General features: G+C 49.0%; 1 protein-coding gene across 6 annotated transcripts in view; it reads right to left on the reverse strand.

Annotated features, from left to right (window-relative positions):
- Ttll11 (tubulin tyrosine ligase like 11) overlaps positions 1–19,850 on the reverse strand; it is a 225,108-nt gene extending 205,258 nt beyond the window's left edge. For 3 of the 6 annotated variants that reach the window (XM_087654516.1, XM_087654515.1, XM_087654514.1), the window contains exon 1: positions 18,762–19,474. In XM_087654516.1, coding sequence (XP_087510642.1) covers positions 18,762–19,466 — 705 coding nt within the window. In that variant the 5' untranslated portion in view covers positions 19,467–19,474. 6 annotated transcript variants of the gene reach the window in all.
- Between the last annotated feature and the right edge of the window lie 554 nt (positions 19,851–20,404).

Here is a 20,404-nt window from a genome sequence, read left to right on the forward strand (position 1 = left end):
GGAAAGGACTAAAACTTCACCCTTCACCTTCAGGAAGGAAGCTGACTATGGGCTGGGAGAAATCTGGGTCCAGTTCCCATCACTGTGACAAGTACTTGAAATGATGAATCTTGAGGAGAAGCTTACCTCACAACCATGGAGGTTTCAGGACAGGGTTGGCTAACCATCTTGCTTTTGCACCTGAGGTGAGACAAGCACTTCACAACAGGGGGAACATGGTGAAGCAAATCCATTTGTCTCTTAGCAAGGAAGCAAGAGAGATCAGGGTACCTATTTATAATCTCTTTGTCTTAGTCAGGGTTTCTATTCCTGCACACACATCATGACCAAGAAGCAAGCTGGGGAGGAAAGGGTTTATTCAGCTTACACCTCCATTTTGCTGTTTCATCACCAAAGGAAGTTAGAACAGGAACTCAAGCAAGTCAGGAAGCAGGAGCTGATGCAGAGGCCATGGAGAGATGTGTCTTACTGGCTTGCTTCCCCTGGCTTGCTCAGCTTGCTTTCTTATAGAACTCAAGACCATCAGCCCAGGGACAGCACCACCCACAATGGGCTGGATCGTGCCCCCTTGATCACTAGTTGAGAAAATGCCTTACAGCTGGGTCTCATGGAGGCATTTCCACAACTGAGACTCCTTTCTCTGTGATAACTCCAGCTTGTGTCAAGTTGACACACGAAATCAGCCAGTACACTCTTCAAGGGTAATTCCAGATGGGCTAGGCGGCGCTTCCACAGGTTCCACCACTCTGCAGTAAGGCCAAGGGCTGAGGTCCAGGCCTTTTCCACGTGGCCCTTGGGAGACAGTTCAGAGCCAACCTACAGTATCAAATCCTGAACACTGCTGTGTGTGGCGGCCAAACATAAGATCAAAGCAAGCCCTGGTAGAAGGCCAGCCCAGCCCAGTCCAGCCCAGGTCTCTGCCACTTGTATCTCATCTAAGGACACTGTCATCCTCACAGACAGCAGAGAATGGAGGGGATGGGCAAAGACATCCATCTGGGTGACAGATCACACAGCCCAGCCTCTGGGGAGCCCGCACTTGCAGACGAGTCCCTCGCCTGGAGTCTGAGAACCTGGCTTCAAATCTCAGCCCTGTCAACTGTGGTGAGCTGTGATTTCATCATCCCAGAAAGATGAGCGTCGCAGTGTCCCTGGAGTGGCCTGCTGGAGCGATGAAAACAGCCACTCAGGGGAAAGGACGCCCCTGACACAGGAGCCTGGAGCATAGTAGGAGCTAAATTAGCCCAGTTAGAGACACTGCCACCAAGGCTCGCTGGCTGTTCTTCCACTAATGAAGTCCCCTGGTGAGAAAGGCTGAGAGGGAGCCTCCCTAGCCATACCTGATGACAGACAAAGGAGAAGACGCCCCTCCAGGAGTCCTCTGAGAAAACCACAATGAATCCTGGTGGCTCTGGTTAAGAAAACTGAACCAAAGAAGTTGGTGTGAGGCCAGTACGAGATGACATTTGTGAGCATCAGAGAAGTTGGGCAGAGGGCAGAGGACAGAGGGCAGAGGGCAGAGGGCAGAGGGCAGAGGGCAGAGGGCAGAGGGCAGAGGGCAGAGAGCCCTGCATGCCTAGAGCTCGAGGCTCTGGGTGACAAGGCTGGAGAGACTCACAGCCCACTTCAATGCTGAAGTCTCCTAGGCTGTCTAAGGATTGAGCTTGGCTGTGCAGGCGCAGCCTTGCTGGAGAAAAGGGGAGCTGGGCTAAGGCAGTTGTGAATGAATAATCGGGAGCAGACGCCATGAGGAAGCCAAGCGGCGCTGGGGGAAGAAAAGGGGGCCCGTGTGGTGACGGACCGGGACCATAGACAGGCATGTCCTGGGAAGAGGGAAAGGCAAGTCACCGAGGAGCTGGGGTCCAGAGGAGCTAGGGTCCAGGGCAGTCCCAGGTTAGTTCCTGTATCACCTCCCCCAGGATGCGAGCTGCTGAGACTCCGGAGGAGAGGCTCTCACGTGGCTGACTGGTGCTCCCGGGGAGCCTTCCAATTTAATAACAGTGCGTCTGGCTCCGGGGTGTTTCCCCGGGAACACAACAATTACTCACCCTCTAATAGAGTCAATAAATACAGTCTGAGGATGGTTAAATTAACAACCTTTTACTGCAAAGTGGCAATTCTTGTGATCTACAGAGCCCTGTTCCTGCTCACCCCTTCCTTACTGTAGATATTGTGGCACTCCGGGCTGGTGCGCCATTCATTGTTTACCAAGTCAACACCAAAGCACAGGGTATTTATATTAAGCCCATTTGTTCTCATTCCCTCCCCCCTTTACAGCTGGCGAAGCTTCGGGGGCAGGTTGGGGATGGGGGTCTGTCGTCAACCTCACTCTTGCTTCTGGACCCAAGTCTTTCAATAAGATCAATACTGTTGCCAAATGGTGTGAGTGCAGGGAGGAACCCTGTCAGTCGTCAGTCAGAGTGGGGAGATGGCCAGGCACCGTCATGACATCAGCCTTCCCCTCAGGATACCCACTGTGCCGTCTACTTTCCCACCCACGAAGAATCTTATTAGCAGTGATTATATTAGGGGGGAGAATAACATCCACAAACTTCCACAGCAATTTACCTCTTGGCTTGCGGTTTTAATTAAAATTCCAGTTTCTTTAGCTCTGGAAAAATTAGAGATCAACTTAGCCCTCTGTTTTCCTCCACATTCTGATCTATAAGGGTGACACAAACAGCAAAATTTCCATGCTAAATATCTTCAAGTCTGTCGGATCATAGATCCAATACCAGGGATAAACTCTAGCGTGACTCAGGAGCACCCTGGAAGCCATCTCTCTGTCCCCACTCCCACACAGTGGCCAGCGTCAGCTCACTGCTAAGTCCCAAATTATTGAGTCTCATCTTCACCAGAATGTTAAATGTGTTTATTGCTGGCAATGGAGGCCAAGCTGAGGGGCCTTCCATCTCAGAAGCACTTTCCTCCCACTGGGAACAGCTTCATCTCAAGCCATGCCTGACACCTCTTAGCCAGAATCCATGCTGGCTCAAGACTCCCCGGCAGAGGCTCCCAGAAGAAAGCTGCTCTGTGTGAAGACTGAACAGACTGGAATCCCTTAGAGTCACTCAGCTTTCTAAGAAAGCAAATGGGAGAAGAAAAAGAGAATGAGGGAGAGAGCCTTATAGAGATCAGTCAGCCATCCAGTCAAAACAAAAGGCCGTTCACCTGTCTTTCCCATTCCCTGTGGACCTTACCCTCTCTATTCTGGTTTAATGGATGCCTGCTTGGAACAGAGCCCATTCCCACACAGAGGGCTCAGGACAGAGTAGCCAAAGCATCCAGATCATAAGAAACCACTGGCTTCCATTGGTGAGAGACCATGGATCCAGAGTCAAGGCAACCTAAGTTCAAATCCCAGACCCACCACTTACAGATAAAACATGGCCAGGGCTGGGGATTTAGCTCAGTGGTTAGAGCGCTTACCTAGGAAGCGCAAGGCCCTGGGTTCGGTCCCCAGCTCCGAAAAAAAGAACCAAAAAAAAAAAAAAAAAAAAAAAAAAAACATGGCCACTTCATGAACCTCTCTGATCCTCAGTCTGCCCATCTGCAAAGAGTCCAATTAGCTCTGCTTTCCAGAATATTCTTAGGAACACAAGATAATGGAGGTGGTGGCTTGACAGTTGGGCCCTTAACAGATGTTGGTCAACAAATAAATAATGAAACAAGGAAATGTATAGCTTAGTAAGAGAGAGATGATGTCGGTGCCAATAGGAAATCAACAGTTAATAAAGGTGTTCTGTTCTGTTTTAAAGAGAGAGATGCGTGTGAAGAACAAAGCCCTTTCCCGTGAGACGGTGGATGGGACCACAGGTACGCTTTTACCTAGAGGTACGAGGGTGGCTGGAGGACTGTAAGATGCTGAGCCTTATAAATAAGAGGTTGTTCTGGGAGCTGTGGGAACTGATCACAAGTTCCAGAGAGGAGTGCAGACCTTGCATTCTCTGTCACCAGCTGGAAGAGTGGAGAACCGTGGGTCAGGGGTCCACAGGCCACATTACTAACTCTAAATGACCTTTTACAGATGACAGAAAATATAAGGGGCTTCCAAATTGGGGATGGGAGAGGTGGGAACAGATGGGGAGACAACTCAGACTGTCAAGTACTTGCCAGGAGGACCTGAGTTTGGATCTCCAGCTCTCAAGGAAAAACAGGGTGTGGTTATGTGTGTCTGTAACCGAGGTAACAGGGACGGGGTGAATAAAAGCAGATCCCTGGGAGCTTACTGGTTACCAGCCTAGCCAAATTGATGAGCTAGCTCCAGGGGAGTGAGAGACCCTGCCTCAAAAGATAAAGTGGGGAGCCACGAAGAAAGTAATGTTGAATCTTTGGCCTCCACACACATGTGCATACATGTGCATACACTTGCATGCATGTGCTCACAAACATGTACAAAACACTCATACCTACACATACTTTCACACCTGCACACACCCATGTGGATATGTGTGAAGAGACTGGAGAAAACATAGATCCCTGCATCTGTGTCAGCATTTCTTCACGTATTCAGTAAGAAACCATCCCCAACGCTGCTATCAGCATGGACTCTGGGTGGCTGCTTCCGGTCCCTCTCATCTCTGGAAAAGGCCCATGCATGTGGATAGATAGCATTTTTATTGTTTTGTTTCCACATGGTCTGAATTTGATTTAATTCAGCAGCTTCTTCCCCAATGAAGATGAAATACATCATTGGTTGCTTAACGGCCCTCCCTGCAAGGAGGCCTTTATTAAATAGCAGGCAAACACCAGGCACTGAGGATGGGAGCTGTGCACAAATCTCTTCCCATCGTGCTGGGCAGACAGCACTCAACTGCCTCCTGGGCCTTCTCCTCTCCCTTTGAAAGGACACTCAGGAGAGAGGGCTTTGCAGCCTGAGGCAAACATGGGGGAAAAACCCTCAGTGGCTGGAGGCCCGGAGAGGCCTCTTTGGGGTTGCCCCTGCTCATCAGAAAGAAGGATAGAGATCTCTGAAAAAAGAGACTTCTTGGACTGGAGAGGTGGCTCAGCAGTTTAGAGCACTGACTGCTCTTCCAGAGGTCCTGAGTTCAATTCCCAGAAACCACGTGGTGGCTCACAACCATATGTAATGGGATCTGATGCCCTCTTCTGGTGTCTGAAGACAGCTGCAGTGTACTTATATATAATAAATAAATCTTAAAAAGGAAAAAGAGAGACTTCTCTCCCTGGCCTCCCTCGGCATAGCCCAGGGCAGAACAGAATGTGCTTGGCCCTGCACCAAGCAGACCTGGGTGTATATTCTGCCGTTTGCTCATATAAACAGACTGGGCACGGATCTCTTGGTCAGTCTTGCTTCGGACATTTACTGTGGGGCATGGAGCCAAGGGCAGATGCCTAACTTTCACAGAGGCTCAATAAAGTGCTGAGTGACACTGTCCCTGCTCTGTACTGAGGTCTCATGTCTTGCTCTGCCAGTCTCCACAGCTGGCTCTGTCCCCCGATGTCACTTTAGTGCTTCCTTGCTGTGTTGCACTCTTCAGATGTTAGACCAGAGGAGATCATGCACTCAGTCCCTAAGGAGGATTTACCCACTCTATTCACCATCTCACCCCTAAATACACCTCCACACACAGCCAGAGGGGCTTTCTCATCTGCAAATCTACGGATCTGGTTTTTTTTTTTTGGGGGCACTATGGTATGTGTCTCGGGCCAGTTCATGTCACTTTGCTCTCATATCCTGTGCTCTAGATGGAGATGGCTGCCAGCAGTCTCCTCCCCAGTCCCAACACCCTGGTGCCACCTCAGCTCTATCCTGATAGCCACTCTCCCACACCCCAGCCTCAGCTAGAGACTCCTTCCTCCCAGCTGAAGCCTCCCCCCTTCTTCCTCCCTTACCTTTACCTCTGCCCTTCCTACTGGGTCTCACAATAGACCAAGGCTCCGGGAGGGACAGCCCCTACAGGGGAGGAACCACTGCATTGTTTGCCCAGGACTCAGCGGGGGGTCTGTGGCACTGAAGTCAAGCCTGAGGAAATGTTTGAGGGGGGAATGGAAGAATCATTCCTGCCAGTACTTATCAGATTCTCGACTGTCGCAGGCACCGTGTGTGGAACATGAGGATCCAATAAGAAACAGGAGTGAGTGAGATACACACACGGTCGGTCCTTGCACTAGTGAGTTGAATTTAAAGTCTGCTGGGGAAAGAGAAAATTCAACAAATAATAACAGTAAAGTGGACACATGCTGTGGAAGGGAAGCCCTGAGAAAGAGCATCTAAGGCAGTCAGGTAAGTCTCCTTTGGAAAGTGAGGTTTTAGCTGACACCAGAAGATGGAGGAGGTGTGGGCCAGAGGAAAGAGCAACACACTCTAAAAATAGCAACGCACCAGGAATCAAGACCAGGAATCAAGACCCGAGCTGGTTCCGTTATCCAGAGCACAGCAGGAAGCGGGCAAGAGGCCAAAACTGTGGAAAAGACCGTGCACCACACTCACCCAGGAGCCTCCATGTTTTTAACACACATTGCCCTCGTGTCCCCTGCTGCATTTCAGCGCCTAGTATGGGCTCACTGTCCGTGCGTCTCTTCTCGACATGCAGTTTCTGTGCAGCCTTTTTGGTAACGTTTGGAATTTTCTTGGTTTAGTTTGGAGGAGGGGTCTCCCCAAATTTCCTAGGCTGGTCTTAAATTCTAGGCTCAACTGATCCTCTGCCTCGGCATCCAGAATAGCTGGGTCTCTGGGCTCAGGCCAGAAAGGTCAGCTTACAATATTTTGTGTTTTAACTCTACAGCGTGTGGTTTACGAGCAAAGCTATTATGTAGTATTGACGTGCTGTCATAATAAGATGATTTTGTTGTTTTAAACTAACATCGAGAAACATTCCATCTTGGTAAGCAAACGGGTGGTTTTCCACTTGGGGGAGTCGATATTTGTAAGGAGGCTTTTCTGGCAGAGGGCAATCAAGTATCTTATTCTAACAGGCAAGTTTGACAAGTTTGACAAGCAGGAGACCCCGCCGATCTAACAGCAGCCTGTTTTTCTAAACACAGATCTGCTTTTCAGGTGAGAGGTGGCTTGGGGCCACACTGGAAATTCATCGGAAATCCCTTCTAGAATCAGCGCAGTAGTTACATTTGAGATTTTATATTGCAACTCAATCATCCTCTGTTTACTTCTGAATTCCAAGTTCGAATCAACAAGTGCTCCGTTGTGATACAGCAGGGTATTATTAATAACCAACATCAACCTTTTAATAGTGGATGACTCTAACAAACTGGCCAATAAATAGTATAGTTTTCTGTAAGACAACTGTGGTCCTGCTTTAAAGACCTTGGGGAACAGCTGATATTCAACCCATATTTCCTTAGTGATAATAATGGCCTCCCAGGCCACGGGGTTTAAGCTGCCTGTCTATTCTTTATTTCCCCTCACTTTCTAGACACGCTCTGCTCGCTCTGACGGAACACTATTGCATAGACTCCGCGCCTCGGTCCTCGGTGGCCATATGAGGCTTGTTAAACTGTCACATGGCAGGGACCATTTGCCTCTCCCATTGGTCCCCAGACGCAGAACACCTTAGGAGTAGGGAGTTTTCTGAGCCATAACAGCCATTAGTGGAACAGCTTTGCAGAGTGCCGAGAGACTCGTAAGGTTTAGTTGTCTCTCAGAAATGTCATAAAAATTCAGGAAGACGGTAAGGCTCTGTGTGAGCTCTCTCAGACAGCCTGGGATCCCTGATAAAAGGACAAGTGCACAAGCTGAAGAGAACTGTGATCGTGGAACAGCAGCTGTGGGGGATGGGAAGCCGTCAGAACTCTCAAACAGCCGGCTCTTTATTTCTGGCCGGAGCTTGGCCATGACAGAGACGGGCATGAGCACCCTGCCTAGATCTCTCTACGTCATCTGCCTTTAGAGAAAAAGCATCATTCTGAAGGTAGTCCTTGAAGCTGCACCAGATACACGAGGGTTCAAGCCTGCCATCGCCTCCAACACCTCTGCCCCAGGCACCTGCAGATGCGTAGGACAAACTCCGCTCCACTGAATGGCTAGCAGTCCAGGGAAACAGTCTCAGTCCATACTCTTCTCACCAGTCACCATCCCATGCCAGTGTCTTAACCCTGACAGCCCACAATAGCATCCTAGCCCACTTCTCTGCCTGGAGTCTTCCCTGTAATCCATTCTCCACGGCCAACAGTCAACTGAGTCTTGTTCCTGTACACTTAGGCAATGGCCTGGCCATGTACTCTGGCTTCTGAATGCCTATCGGCATGGTAAGAACCAGAACAGACACTCCCATACAAGCCAGGACCCCTGAAATGCTGACTTTAATGGGTGAACTAGAGGAAATCCTGTTTTGTCATGGCTTTGGTGAAAGCAAGGAGAAGTAAGAGTGAAAAGTTTCCCTCAGGATGCCTACCATAGCATTTCCTGCAGAAGAGGCTAGAGACAAGATTCATACTGTGTCTAGAGTTTAAAAAGTACAACAAAGACAAACACAGTCAAATGCACATATATGCATACACACACAATTAGTATTAAATGTTGTGGTTCACAGAAGCCTCTACAGGGCCACACAAAATGAAAATTCTCATTTTTGAATCACACCGCAAAGAACAGCCAGAGATTTAAATCCTAAGCACAGATACACATCCAACAAGACTTGAGACCTCAGTTCCAAGTCCAAAAGAGAAAAGGGAGACTGGATGAGAGAGAATATTGCAAGAGAAATGGGCAAGAACTTTCTAGAATTGATAGGATGGCGACCCTCAGAAAATGGGATCCTCCCCAAATCCTCAGCAGAACAAAAAGGAAACCCCCTTTCCTGGAGGGGGGCTTCAGCGACTCGGGAGACACCTGGAACAAACAGAGACTTTTAAAGTACCCAAAGGAAAAGCTCACCCAGCCAGCAAAAGGAAAAAGACTGCTGACTCATCTCAACAGCAAAAGCGTGAGAAAAGGCACATCTTCCAAGGAACAGGATCATGTGACCAACAAGACAGAGCCGTGTGAATTGTATGCACCGCAACACTATCCCCCAAGGATTAGGGAAAATAAAGGTAATTTTTGGTACAATAAAACCTGATAGAATTTATTACTAATAACACCTCATTAAATTAATCAAAGTAGGGACTGGAGAGACGGCTCAGCGCTTAAGAGCACTGACTGCTCTTCCAGAGGTCCTGAGTTCAATTCTCAGCAACCACATGGTGGCTCACAACCATCTGTAATGAGATCTGATGCCCTCTTCTGGTGTGTCTGAAGACAGCCTCAGTGTACTCATATATAATAAATAAATAAATTTTTAAAAAAATCAAAATAAAATAATTAAAGAAAATGGTAACTGTGGGTAAATTCAAAAGACACCAAGGCTCAATAAAATAATATCCAACTTTTGAAGTTGTAGAAAGGATAAAATAACAAAACATCGGCTACAAAGGCATGTACAAATATGGCCTGAGTGAAGACTCCCCCTAAAGTCACTAGTTGCTGAGAGGGTAATGGGACAAGCAAGAAGGCTCAGTGGTTAGTGGTGCTTGTTGCCAAACTTAATGCCATGAGCTCGAGCCCTAGGACCCATGTGGTAGGAGAGAACAGGCTCCTGTTAGTTGTCCTCTGACCTCCACACGTGCGTCATAGCGCGTGCACAGCCACGGGCATACATGCAAGCAAACGGTCAGAGAGTGGTGGCACACACTTTTTATTACCTGGGAGGCAAGGGCAGGTGAGAATCTCTGGAGTTCAAGGCAGCCTGGTCTACACAGTGTGTTCCAGAACAGCCAGGGCTACACAGAGAGATGGACAGTCAAAGCTACACAAAGAAACCTTGTCTCAAAATAAGAACGACAACAACAGTAACAATAACAATGATAAATAAAGGAGCTGGAGAGATGGCTTAGCAATTAAAAGCAGGAACTGATGTAACAGAGTACCTACCAGAGCTCTGCTTCCAATACCCACATCAGACATCTAACAAATGCCTCTCACTCCAACTCCAGGTGACCCGTCACCCTTTCTAGCTGCAGTGGGCAGAAACCCACACACAAATACAGACACATAATTAAAAGCAGGAACAGTAACCTAGCCAACTGCCCGGGGCTGGTGAGGTGATAGGTTCAGAAGAGAGCTGATTACCACCACTTTATTAGACCTGCATGATTCTTAAAGTGTTCTAAAACCTACCCTACACCCATAGATAAATGGCACCCCTCATCATAGAAGCTTCTCTTTACAGAAAAGGGAGACCATTACAGAAGACCACAAAGGTCAACAGACCATGGGGAACGCGGCCTCAGTGGATATACCTACACCACAACTTCTATACCTGAGGCTCAGGGAATACAGCAGGGGGGTGTGGGGGGTAGAAAGATTGTAGGAGATAGAGGACCCGGAAGTCTGCTGTAAAACTTTGTTTGTTTTTATGTCTGTGGCTGTGCACATGCTCTGATGCTCTGCCTCCTAGAAATGACAGGGGAGCTGTATACATGATATCACAACCGTATGACCTAAACAGTGACAGCATCAATACTAACACAGAAGAGGGGAATCTCACAGGGGCCCAGCCCTAGACAAAGAATTACAGGTAACTACTGACTGCTGAGAGGGGGAGAATTAGCCTCTCCCAGGGAAGAGTCCCAACTGGTTAACCAATACAGCGTGGTCAGCCCTGGAATCCTCTAAGCCCTGAAATTGCACAAGCAACAAAAATGACTCAGTAGGCTATATTTGTGTATTTATACTCCCGTGTGTGCATGAGTGTGTGTGTGTGTGTGTGTGTGTGTGTGTGTGTGTGTAAATTAATAAAGAAAAAGAGGTCATCTATTTGAGGAGAGGGAAATAGGAGGAGTTGGAAGGAGGGCCATGGGAGAGGTTGGAGGGAGAGATCACGGGAGGGGTTAGAGGCAGGAAAGGAAAGGATGTAAGAGATACAACTGTATTTAAATTCAAACCAATAAATAAATAAAACTTTGGAAATAAGAAAACTAAATCTTTTTAAACATTAAAAAGAGCATTGTGACCCTAGCTTTAAACTAGATAAAATTACATGCATGTCAAATTTTCTAGCATGAAGTTTTATAAGAATAAAAATAGAATGTGTAACTCCCTGTCTAGTGCAGCAAGAAAATGGGGAAAAAAAATAACAAAAGATAGGAAACCCACAGTTGCTGGGAATAATATTAGCATAACTCCAATAAACGAATACGTCAGACTCGAAACTAAAGCCGTAAACTATATAATGCAGTTCACAATGAATTGAATGCCATGTATGAAATATTGCATTCAATAACTAAAGGACACACGTTTTTCTCAAGCGCTCATGGAATATTTATAAAAGTTACTGTCTTCATTACTTTCCTGTTGGAAATGATGAACTGGCTTTCCCCAGGACAGATGGTACAGCATGGGGGACAAACACCCGTATTCCCCAGCTTCCTCAAGGATGATGGGGTGTGTTCAGATGTCAGAAGCAGGGGTGGGGGTAGGGGAGGGTGGAAATGCCTGCTGGGATTCACTCCTCAACTCCTAAACTGTGGCAGCTCACAAGCCCAGGGAAGCACACATGTCCAAGCAGCTGAGAACACAAGGTACAGAGATGCTCTTTTAACCCTACGGGGCAGAAACACAGCCATGTTCTCTCCAGCCCTAAAAATGGCCTTTGGGTGGGGCACTCTGGGAGCACAAGGAGGAGGGGGAGGCCCAAAATATAGAAACAGCAAGCGTATGCACCTGTTCACGTCATTGACGTTTGTTATAAAATGTAATTGAGATGTCAGAAATGCATTAGAGAAGCTAAGCCCATCCTCATGTGTTCAAAGTACCAAGTGCTTGGGACTGTATGACAATCTTCACAGCTATGCTCAGTTTTAGCGATGAGGAACCTCTTCAGAGAGGAGAAGCAGCTTGTCTGGGATGCAAAGCCATGTGACAGAGGGAACTGTCAAATCCATCACATGCACGAATACGCGTGCGCATGCACACACACACACACACACACACACACACACACACACACTCACTCACTCACAACCCTGGGCTCCATCCCCAGTGCTGTACCGCCACCCCAGGTCTGCCATCTGTCATACCACTAGAGCCCAAATAGAGCAGGTACATGTGGGTCACAAATACCTGTGACACGAAGAATGGTCCTATGTGCTTGGAAAAAGCTTAATCAGCAGGCTGACATTTCTTTTCCCTTCTAGTTAATGAAGTGGATCAAAGACGGAGCACACATACAGACTTCACTGCCCCGTAGAAGGAAGGGAACTCCAATCGAAAACCAGCAGTGTGCCCAGCACTGGGCCGCGGTGATGTCCGCGCCTTCCTCTGTGCCTCTCACAGACACACTTGACGGGGCAAGTGTCATCACAGCTGAAGGAGCAGACACTCAGGGGGTCCGTACAGAGTCCACACTCTAAGCAGCTAATGGCAAGGATTTTAACCCTCAGCCACCTGGTCCTCCTCCTCGAAGCAGACAGTTGAAAGAGACCAATTAGTTTTACAATAATGCTCTTCTTCAGAAATAGATTTCAAGGGGGAAAAAAATGGCAAGGGTAGATTTTTCCATTCAACGTGAGCTGACAGAAAACCAGGATCCAGAACTGCCGGCAAAAACGAAGGTACGGTACACACAGCACGTATTCTGCACCTTTAAAAGCAGCCTCAGGAAATACCACACCTGCTAAAGAAAAACTTAATGTGCAGTAGTTACAGGCCCTGAGCATGAACCCTGGAATTTACTGTCTTGAAGGGGCTCTTTAAGAAGTTAATCTGGATGTCGAAGCTATTACATCTATTGTTCAAAGACCAGCCGCGGTGAATTGTGATTTCTCTGTGATGACAAGTTTAACTAGCAAAGGGGAAATTCTGGTGGAGTAGACGTTAAAATAACATGTCTGCTGAAGGAGAACATTTGATGGAGTGGGGCATAAACTATTCTCAAGTATAATGCTCTTTTCAAAAATATGACATAAATTGTACTATCGTTGAAACTGGAAAGGGAGGGAGCGCGAAAGCACCCTGGTTTTCATTTTGTACTCTGCCTTTTCCCAGAAGGACTCCAGAGAGAGATGCAAATCGCTAGCATTATAACATTCCACAGAGGAGCCACCGGAGAGCCCGGGGATGGCCTCTGTGCCTTGGCGAGGCAGGTCTTGGAAGGAGTGGGTGTTGAGTGTTCATCTGCCAGACGGGGTGTGTCTAAGCATGCTTTCTTTTAAGTGCTGCTCGTAATATGGCTCTCCTGGTTCCGAGTGACTCTGTTGTCATTTGAGAGTTGCAGGTTGGATAGGGAAAAGGAGGGATAGAAAGTGGAGAATTATAAAACACCCGCAAAGGGGGTATTGGAACACTTCTGTCTGTGGTAAGCCTGATTCTCTTGCTTAGATTCTGGGCCTGCTTCATTTCTCCAGCCTTTACCCGGGAGTAATAATGGTGGGGGTGATGGCCTGGTTCCTTGCTTTTTAGCAACGGAATAGCAAAAACAATTGTTTAGGATTGTACGCTGCTGACAGACTCTAGTCCTGGATGGCTCTGCCACTTGTCACCTATGTGGCATTGGGCTAGCCCTGTTCCAATCTCTCTCAAATCTCAATTTTTTCATCTTCATCTTTCCTGATGATGAGAGATAGCATCTGCCTGCGGTTAGTGTGAGAAAGAGATAAAGAACAGGAAGTGTCCCAACCACTTGGTTTTCTTAAATGTTTTACTGCAGTAAACAAGAGTGCCTGCCCCACAAGAGTGCCTGGTGCCCGGGGAAGTCAGAAGAGGGCATCAGGACTCCCTGGAACTGGCATTGCAGTTGTGAGCCACCATGTGGATGCTGGGAATCAAACCCAGGTCCTCTGGAAAACCAGTCAGTTCTCTTTAACTGCTGAGCTAACTCTACAAACCCCGTTCATTCAGTGTGTGTGCGTGCGCGCACGTGTGTGTGTGTGTGTGTGTGTGTGTGTGTGTGTGTGTGAAGCATGTAGAAAGAAGCATGCTTGTGTGGAAGGCAGAGAATAGCTTACAAGGATCAGTAGTCAGTTCTCATCTTCCACCACGTGGGTCCCAGAAATCACACTCCAGGTCATCAAGCTTGGAGGCAAACTCTTCTACCCACTGGGCCATTATGCCAGCCCTTCAATCCACTCGTTCATTCATTTATTTATTCATTTTTATGTGCATGGGTGTTTTGTCTGCATGTATGTCTGTGCACAGTGCTCAAACAATGCTGACAGGGGCCAGAAGAGAACATTGGATCTACTGGGACTTGAGTTACAGTTGTGAGTCTCCATAAGGATGTTGGGAATTGAACCTGGGTCCTCTGGAACAACAGTCAGTGCTCTAAATTACTGAGCCATCTCTCCAGCTCCTCAATCCACTATGCGTTTGCTTGTTTACTTTTGGTGCTGTCTTGGAATTCACTCTGTAGACCAGGCTGACCTTAAACTCAGAGATCTGCCTACCTCTGCCTCCCAAGGACTGGGATTAAAGTCATGTGCCACCATGTTCTGGCCTCAATCCACTCTTAATGAGTACCACTAAATACTTGGTACCATACCTAGTACATACACCTAATAAAAAGTATTTCACATGTTACATGTGTTAAGACAGTCGTGTGCATATGCTGAAGATAGTCAGGGACCTTTCAAAGACACACTGGAGTGTCTGAAAGAGAGTTCCCACTGTAAAAGCTCCAAGGGTGAGGACTATGCAAACCATTGCCAACAAATGTGCTCCCATCTAATCTCCCTGAGGCTGCATTCATGCTATGTCATGTCCATGGAATAGTGGCACCCATACACAACTGCTGTCTCCAAGGAAGGTGGCTCACACACTCACCATCTATTCTCTGTCTTGTGTCTTTTCTCCAAGGTCTCCTTTAATGAAGGCGGCAAACAAACAAAAACATGTAGGAGATGGGAAGAGAATTCTCTAGGGTCTCCAAATGTGAGCAGGAACCATCGACTTCGTCAGTGGTGATTTTCGGACATGTGACTTTCCTTTGCTAGCCTGGAAAATGTTCACATCTACAAGTTTACAGAGCTGCCTACCGTCTGTGAATTTGCTCTTACAGAAACAAATTGAAAACCTCTGTGGACACAGGTGTCCAGAACTGAGAGGCTGAAGGCTTAACCATCAGACTTAACATGAGAGATGTGGGCAAAGGAAGCTGGGTCGACATACAGCCACAAGCTGCCAGGCAGGGCAGACAGGGATACAAACTTCTTGGCATGGTCTTAGCTGGCTCTCTGGGCTGGTTCTTTCTGCATCTTTCTGCCCTCCACGTGCTCCCTGAGCCACCAGCATATCACTCTTGTATCTGGGACCTGCTCCCCACTCCCTGCCTTGTCCCCACTGTGTGGGGTTTCTTTTGCCCACTCAGACCCCAGGCGGGACCGTGGCCATCTGTTTGCAGCTCTGTGCCTCTTCAACAGGAGCTCTTGCGCAACCAGGAGCCTCTTTTCTTCACACCCACCGCCGCAGTTTGCAGGCGAGCTGGGAACTGAAGCCTGGACTCAGGTGGGGTGGGTGTCTATTGCAAATGCTATCTCTGTCTCTAAGTTACTCTATGATCCGGCGTAAGTTAGCCTTCGTGGACTTCAGCTCCCCCATTTATAAAATGGATACAATAATGCACTTCCTGTAGTGGGGTGGTTAGTTCTAAATACTTGTCTGGTATTGAGTAGGAGCTGCAGAAGGGTTCGTTATTTCAGTCATCACTGTGGGTTTTAGATACACGTGGAACTAAAAAGAAACCGAGAAGAGAAGGGAATGTGTACGCCCAGTAGCTGGGCACATTTCTGGATTCAAGGGCTCACTAGCTCACAGCCCCCTGGGAAGTGGACCATGGTGGGAAGGTTCTCCCTATACACCTGCAGAGAGCAGGGGCATTTGGATTGATTGGTAGTCATGACCTTCCTACATTTATGTTTTGTTTTGTTTTGTTTTGTTTTTTTTGAAACAAGGTCTTGCTATGTAGCCCAGCCCAGCCTTGAGCTTGTAATCCTCCTGCCCTGGCCTCCTGAGTCCTGGGATCAGAGGCATGTGCCACCACTCCTGGCTATGACCTCATTCTTTTCTGGGCTACCCACTCACCTCCACCAAAACCAGCCAACAGGATATCCCACAATCTTGAGCAGCACAGCTAAACATTCAAGGACCCCTGACATGAGCCACGCCCATCGACCGGCCCCAAGTTAGAAAGGATCTTGTCAAACACCACTCCCAAAAGGGATGAGAGACAGCCTACGGAAGTTGTGTATTTGTGCTTTGTTAGTTCCAAGTTCATCTATATTACTTCTCATGCATTTGCTTTGTCTTAGAAGCTAAGAGTACAGCGATCAAGGATAAAGTCAGAAGGACTGGAAGGTTTCTGGAGGCTGGTGCTTCCAAATCCTATGCCCTGGTGCATCTGATGACATATGTGTTGTTCTACAAATGTCCCACTGTTCATTTGCTGGGTATCTCTGACAGGGACACCAGCCACACAAGTCATATGACCCCACCTTTAGGAAGGGTGGCATAAGTCACAGTGAAGGCTTTTTGTTGGGAGTCAAAGACACTAGAATGAGCATCTTTACCTACATGTCAACACATTTTACAAGTGATAGAAGGCAGGCCTGGGATGGGAGGGGCGGTCAAGGCAGGGTCCTAGAAACTACGTATTCTGCTGGGCTCACTGATGTAAGGGTTTAACATTGTCAATTTGTGGTTACAGTGGTATGCTGGGAGCCTGGATTTGCTAAACCCACCCTCGTTATTCAGCTGAGCAAACAGGTCTGAAGAAGTCCCTCACTTGTTCACAGTAGTATAGCTAATAGACTGAAGATCCTTGGACTTCTGCAATGGCCTGAAAGGTTTCCCTTCAAGAATGGGCCCAAGTCCTGTGACATGATCTGACCCTGGCTCCCTCCTCTAACCATGCTTGACCCCTCTCTATGATCCAGCCAGCCAGTGCTGCTACAAAGCACTGTATGCCCTCTGCTCGCCCGTACCACTCCCTCTACCAGAGACCCAAAGTCCACATCACTAATAACTTTGGCCAACACTCAAGACTCATTTGGGCTTCACTTCCCCCAGGGAGGTATACTGAAGTTGGCCTCCTCTGCCTCACACAGCACATAGAGACACTCATCACATGATGTGTTCATGCATTCAACAGATATTTATTGAGCAACTTCCATATGCCAGACAACTTCGAGTACAGCAGTAACAAAACAAAATGCCTGCCCTTGAAGAGCTTACATTCTGGTGAACAAAACAGACCATAAACAAATACAACACAATGTCAGGTAGAGAGGTTCATGCTATGAAGCAAACAGCGAGGGCTGGAGATGCTGGGAGCATCACCTGGGAGACCTCTCTCAGGATGTGCTATCTGATCAGCCGTCTCAAGAGGTGACAGAGAAAGCCATGCACATAGCTAGCTGGGAGAGGAGCATTTAAGGCAGCAGCAGCAGCAGCAGCAGCAGCAGCAGCAGCAGCAGCAGCAGCAATGATCCTGCAGACATCGGGACTACTTACTGCATTTCATTCCCTACTGAACTAGGGACGCTTGAAGACAAGGGGACTTGAAGTGTGACTCCCTAGACCCAGCACAGAACTCGGTATCAACAGAGTGGAAAGTTACAAAATAAGGGACTGAACCTGAGCTGGGTTGGCTGAGCAAAACCAAGTCTGCTCCCTGTCTCTTCTCAGCGCTGAGCTAAGCACAGGCGCTCACTGGCCACCTTAGTTCTTAGGCAGTTTATCCCTGGACTCTCTTCACTAGGTCAGCAGCACTGACGAGTCCGAGTTTACCTTCCTGGCCCGCCTATCTTTGGGCTGGACATGGGACTTTATCTACAGTTTAGACACAGTAGAACCGAGGCTCCCCAGTCCTCCACCTAAGGCCGAGGGGGCTCTGACACCTGGGATTGGTAGACCCCTTCACACTTCACTCTTGTTCCCCTCCAAACCAAACTCTTCCACTGGGACATCAACATACTGATGATGGAGGACCTTCCTGCGGTCATCTCTCCACAGTCTCCGACTTCATTAAACCACTTCTACCACAGCCTCAGCACAAGGCTTGGAACCTGAGCCCTCATGCTGTCTGCGCATGGAGTCTTTAGCGCACCAAATGGCTTCTATGCTGTAAATAAAGTCAGCTGGCTTCATCTACTCGGTCAATGAAAATAGAAACCTCTTGGATTCGTTGGTGCTTTGCCCTGCCCGCCCCCTTAAAGGACTGAACTGAATTCAAGGGTGACTGATTCATCTCCTCAGTCATGCGTTCACCCCCACTTACTGTCACTTGCTACATCCCCTGAATCAGTGTCAGTGGTGGTGGTGGTGGTGGTGGTGGTGGTGGTGGTGGTGGTGGCAAGAAAGGAAGGTGATGAAAGTTAAGTTGTCACTTGCTGAAATCTTGTGCAATCACTAGGCACTAGGCCCCTAATAGGAACGAACTGGCTTCGTTTTACCAAGGTTAACGGGGCCAAAGAAAAGCAGCTTGCTCAAGGTCTCACAGCTAAGTCGAAGAGCGTAGCGAGGCGATGTCGAGTAAACCTGGCCCAAGAGTGGCACTCTAAGCACTAAAGTTTAGTAAACTTTAAATAAACATTAAATACGAGACTGGAAGGTGGCTCCTGGCCCCGGGGCCAATGGAGAAGACAGACATATAAACCAGGAGTTCGAAGAGGCCAGGGTTGCAGACATAGGGTTGCAGCTGTAGGGGGGCAGGGCAGGGACGAGCTGACCTGACCTGGGAAGTGGCTCCGGGGGCCAGGCCTCGGGACGACCCCCCTGTGCCCCCCGCGCCGGAGCCTGCGGGCCTCACCTCCTTCCACCTGAGCTGGCGAAGGCTGATCTTCAGCGCGTCCAGGGAAGTGCGAGCCTTGGAGCTGTCCACGGTGACCGGCCGCACTGAGTCCGCGTTCCGCCGATAGCCCCGGTTCCGGCCCCGGGCCTGCACGAGATGGCTCAGGGCCCGTGCCACCGGCCTCGGCGAGTCCTGGGGCAGCGCGGGCGGCAGCCGGCGGACGACGCGGACATCTCCTTCCTCGGTCGCGCGGCGTCGCGTCGGGGTCAGGGTCGGGCCCACGGCCTTGGGCTGCTCCTCCCGCTCCGGGCGCTCGGGCTCCCCGGCCGCGCCAGCGTCTACACCCAGCTGCTCTCCCTCCTCCGCCTCTAGCGAATCGGCCGCCGCCGTCTCGTCCGTCTCCCACCCGGCCGCTGACTCCTGCTCGAGGCTGCTGCGCCACATGACGCTCAGGGCCGGTGCCGGCGCCACAGCCACCGCCGCCTCCGCCGCCGCTCCGCCGTCCCGGCCCGCGACCAAACTGCCGCCGCCGCTACCGCCGCCGCCGCCGCCACGCGCTCCCCGCCCGAGCCCGTTGCCATGATCTCTCAGGCTCCGGTTGACAGGGATAGTCGCCGCCTCGGGACGGGGCCCGGCAAGGGACAATCGCCTGCCGGGGCCCGGCGACCTCACAAGCGAGCGCGCCCACGTGACCAGGCCTGTCACAGAGGTGGCGGCGGCCATCTTGAAAGAGGGAAGAGAGCCGCTGAGGCCCTGGCGCCCTCAGAAGCCTCAAAGCTCTGAGCTTTCAAGGCCTGGCCAGGAATGGCTGATAGTGAGGTTGAGGGTGAAAGGAGTTGTTGCGTTCCTGTCCGGCTCCCGAGCTTGGAAAGAGAAGGACTTGGAAAGAGCGACATCTTTCTCGAACATGAGACTCAGTTTCCCCAGTCCCACATACACTGGGGTAACTCCAGACCTACTACATTTATTGACTCTTTCTCAGACTGAGGCAGAAGACCACCTTTGTCAGGTTTCAGGTATCTCCCGCGGAATGAAGAAGCCCTTCAGATTCCTAAAAAGTGTAGAGGACAACACTTTTTATTATAATAAAAACCGTATAGCTAGATGCATTAATCAACTCTTTTTATTACTTTATGTGTATGTATATTTTTGCCTACATATATGTATGTGTACCATGTATGCGCCTGATGCCGGAGGAGGCCAGAAGAGAACATCGGATTCCCCGATGGGACCTGCAGTGTGGTGCCAGGAAATGAACAAGCCAGCACTCTTTAACACTGAGCCGTCTCTCCATCCTCATTTAGTCTAATTTGTAATTCACAGTTCAGTAGCACTCAGTACGTTCATATCGTGATGCAACCATCTCTCCCGTTCATCTCAAGAACTTCCAATAGTGAAAGCATATTAATTTTAAGGGTCCTGGAGGAAAATGGCCCCTTCTCCATTCCTCCAAAAGTCTTGTTTCTTTGGATAGGAATTTCAGTGTGTGAATAAGCTGCCTTGAAGCCCACCCATAACTTCAAGGGCACCAGGCCTCCTCTGTAGGAGGCCTGGAAGATTTTCTTCAAGTACCTATACGAAGGGTCTGAGGTGCTTGTTTACAAAGTAGCATCTTGAACCCCCTCTTCCAGAAATTGGAGCTCAGACTCGGGTTGAGCCTA

The sequence above is a fragment of the Rattus norvegicus genome, chromosome 3 (assembly GCF_021556685.1).
Source record: "Rattus norvegicus strain SHRSP/BbbUtx chromosome 3, alternate assembly SHRSP_T2T, whole genome shotgun sequence".
In the NCBI taxonomy this organism is placed as follows: domain Eukaryota; kingdom Metazoa; phylum Chordata; class Mammalia; order Rodentia; family Muridae; genus Rattus; species Rattus norvegicus.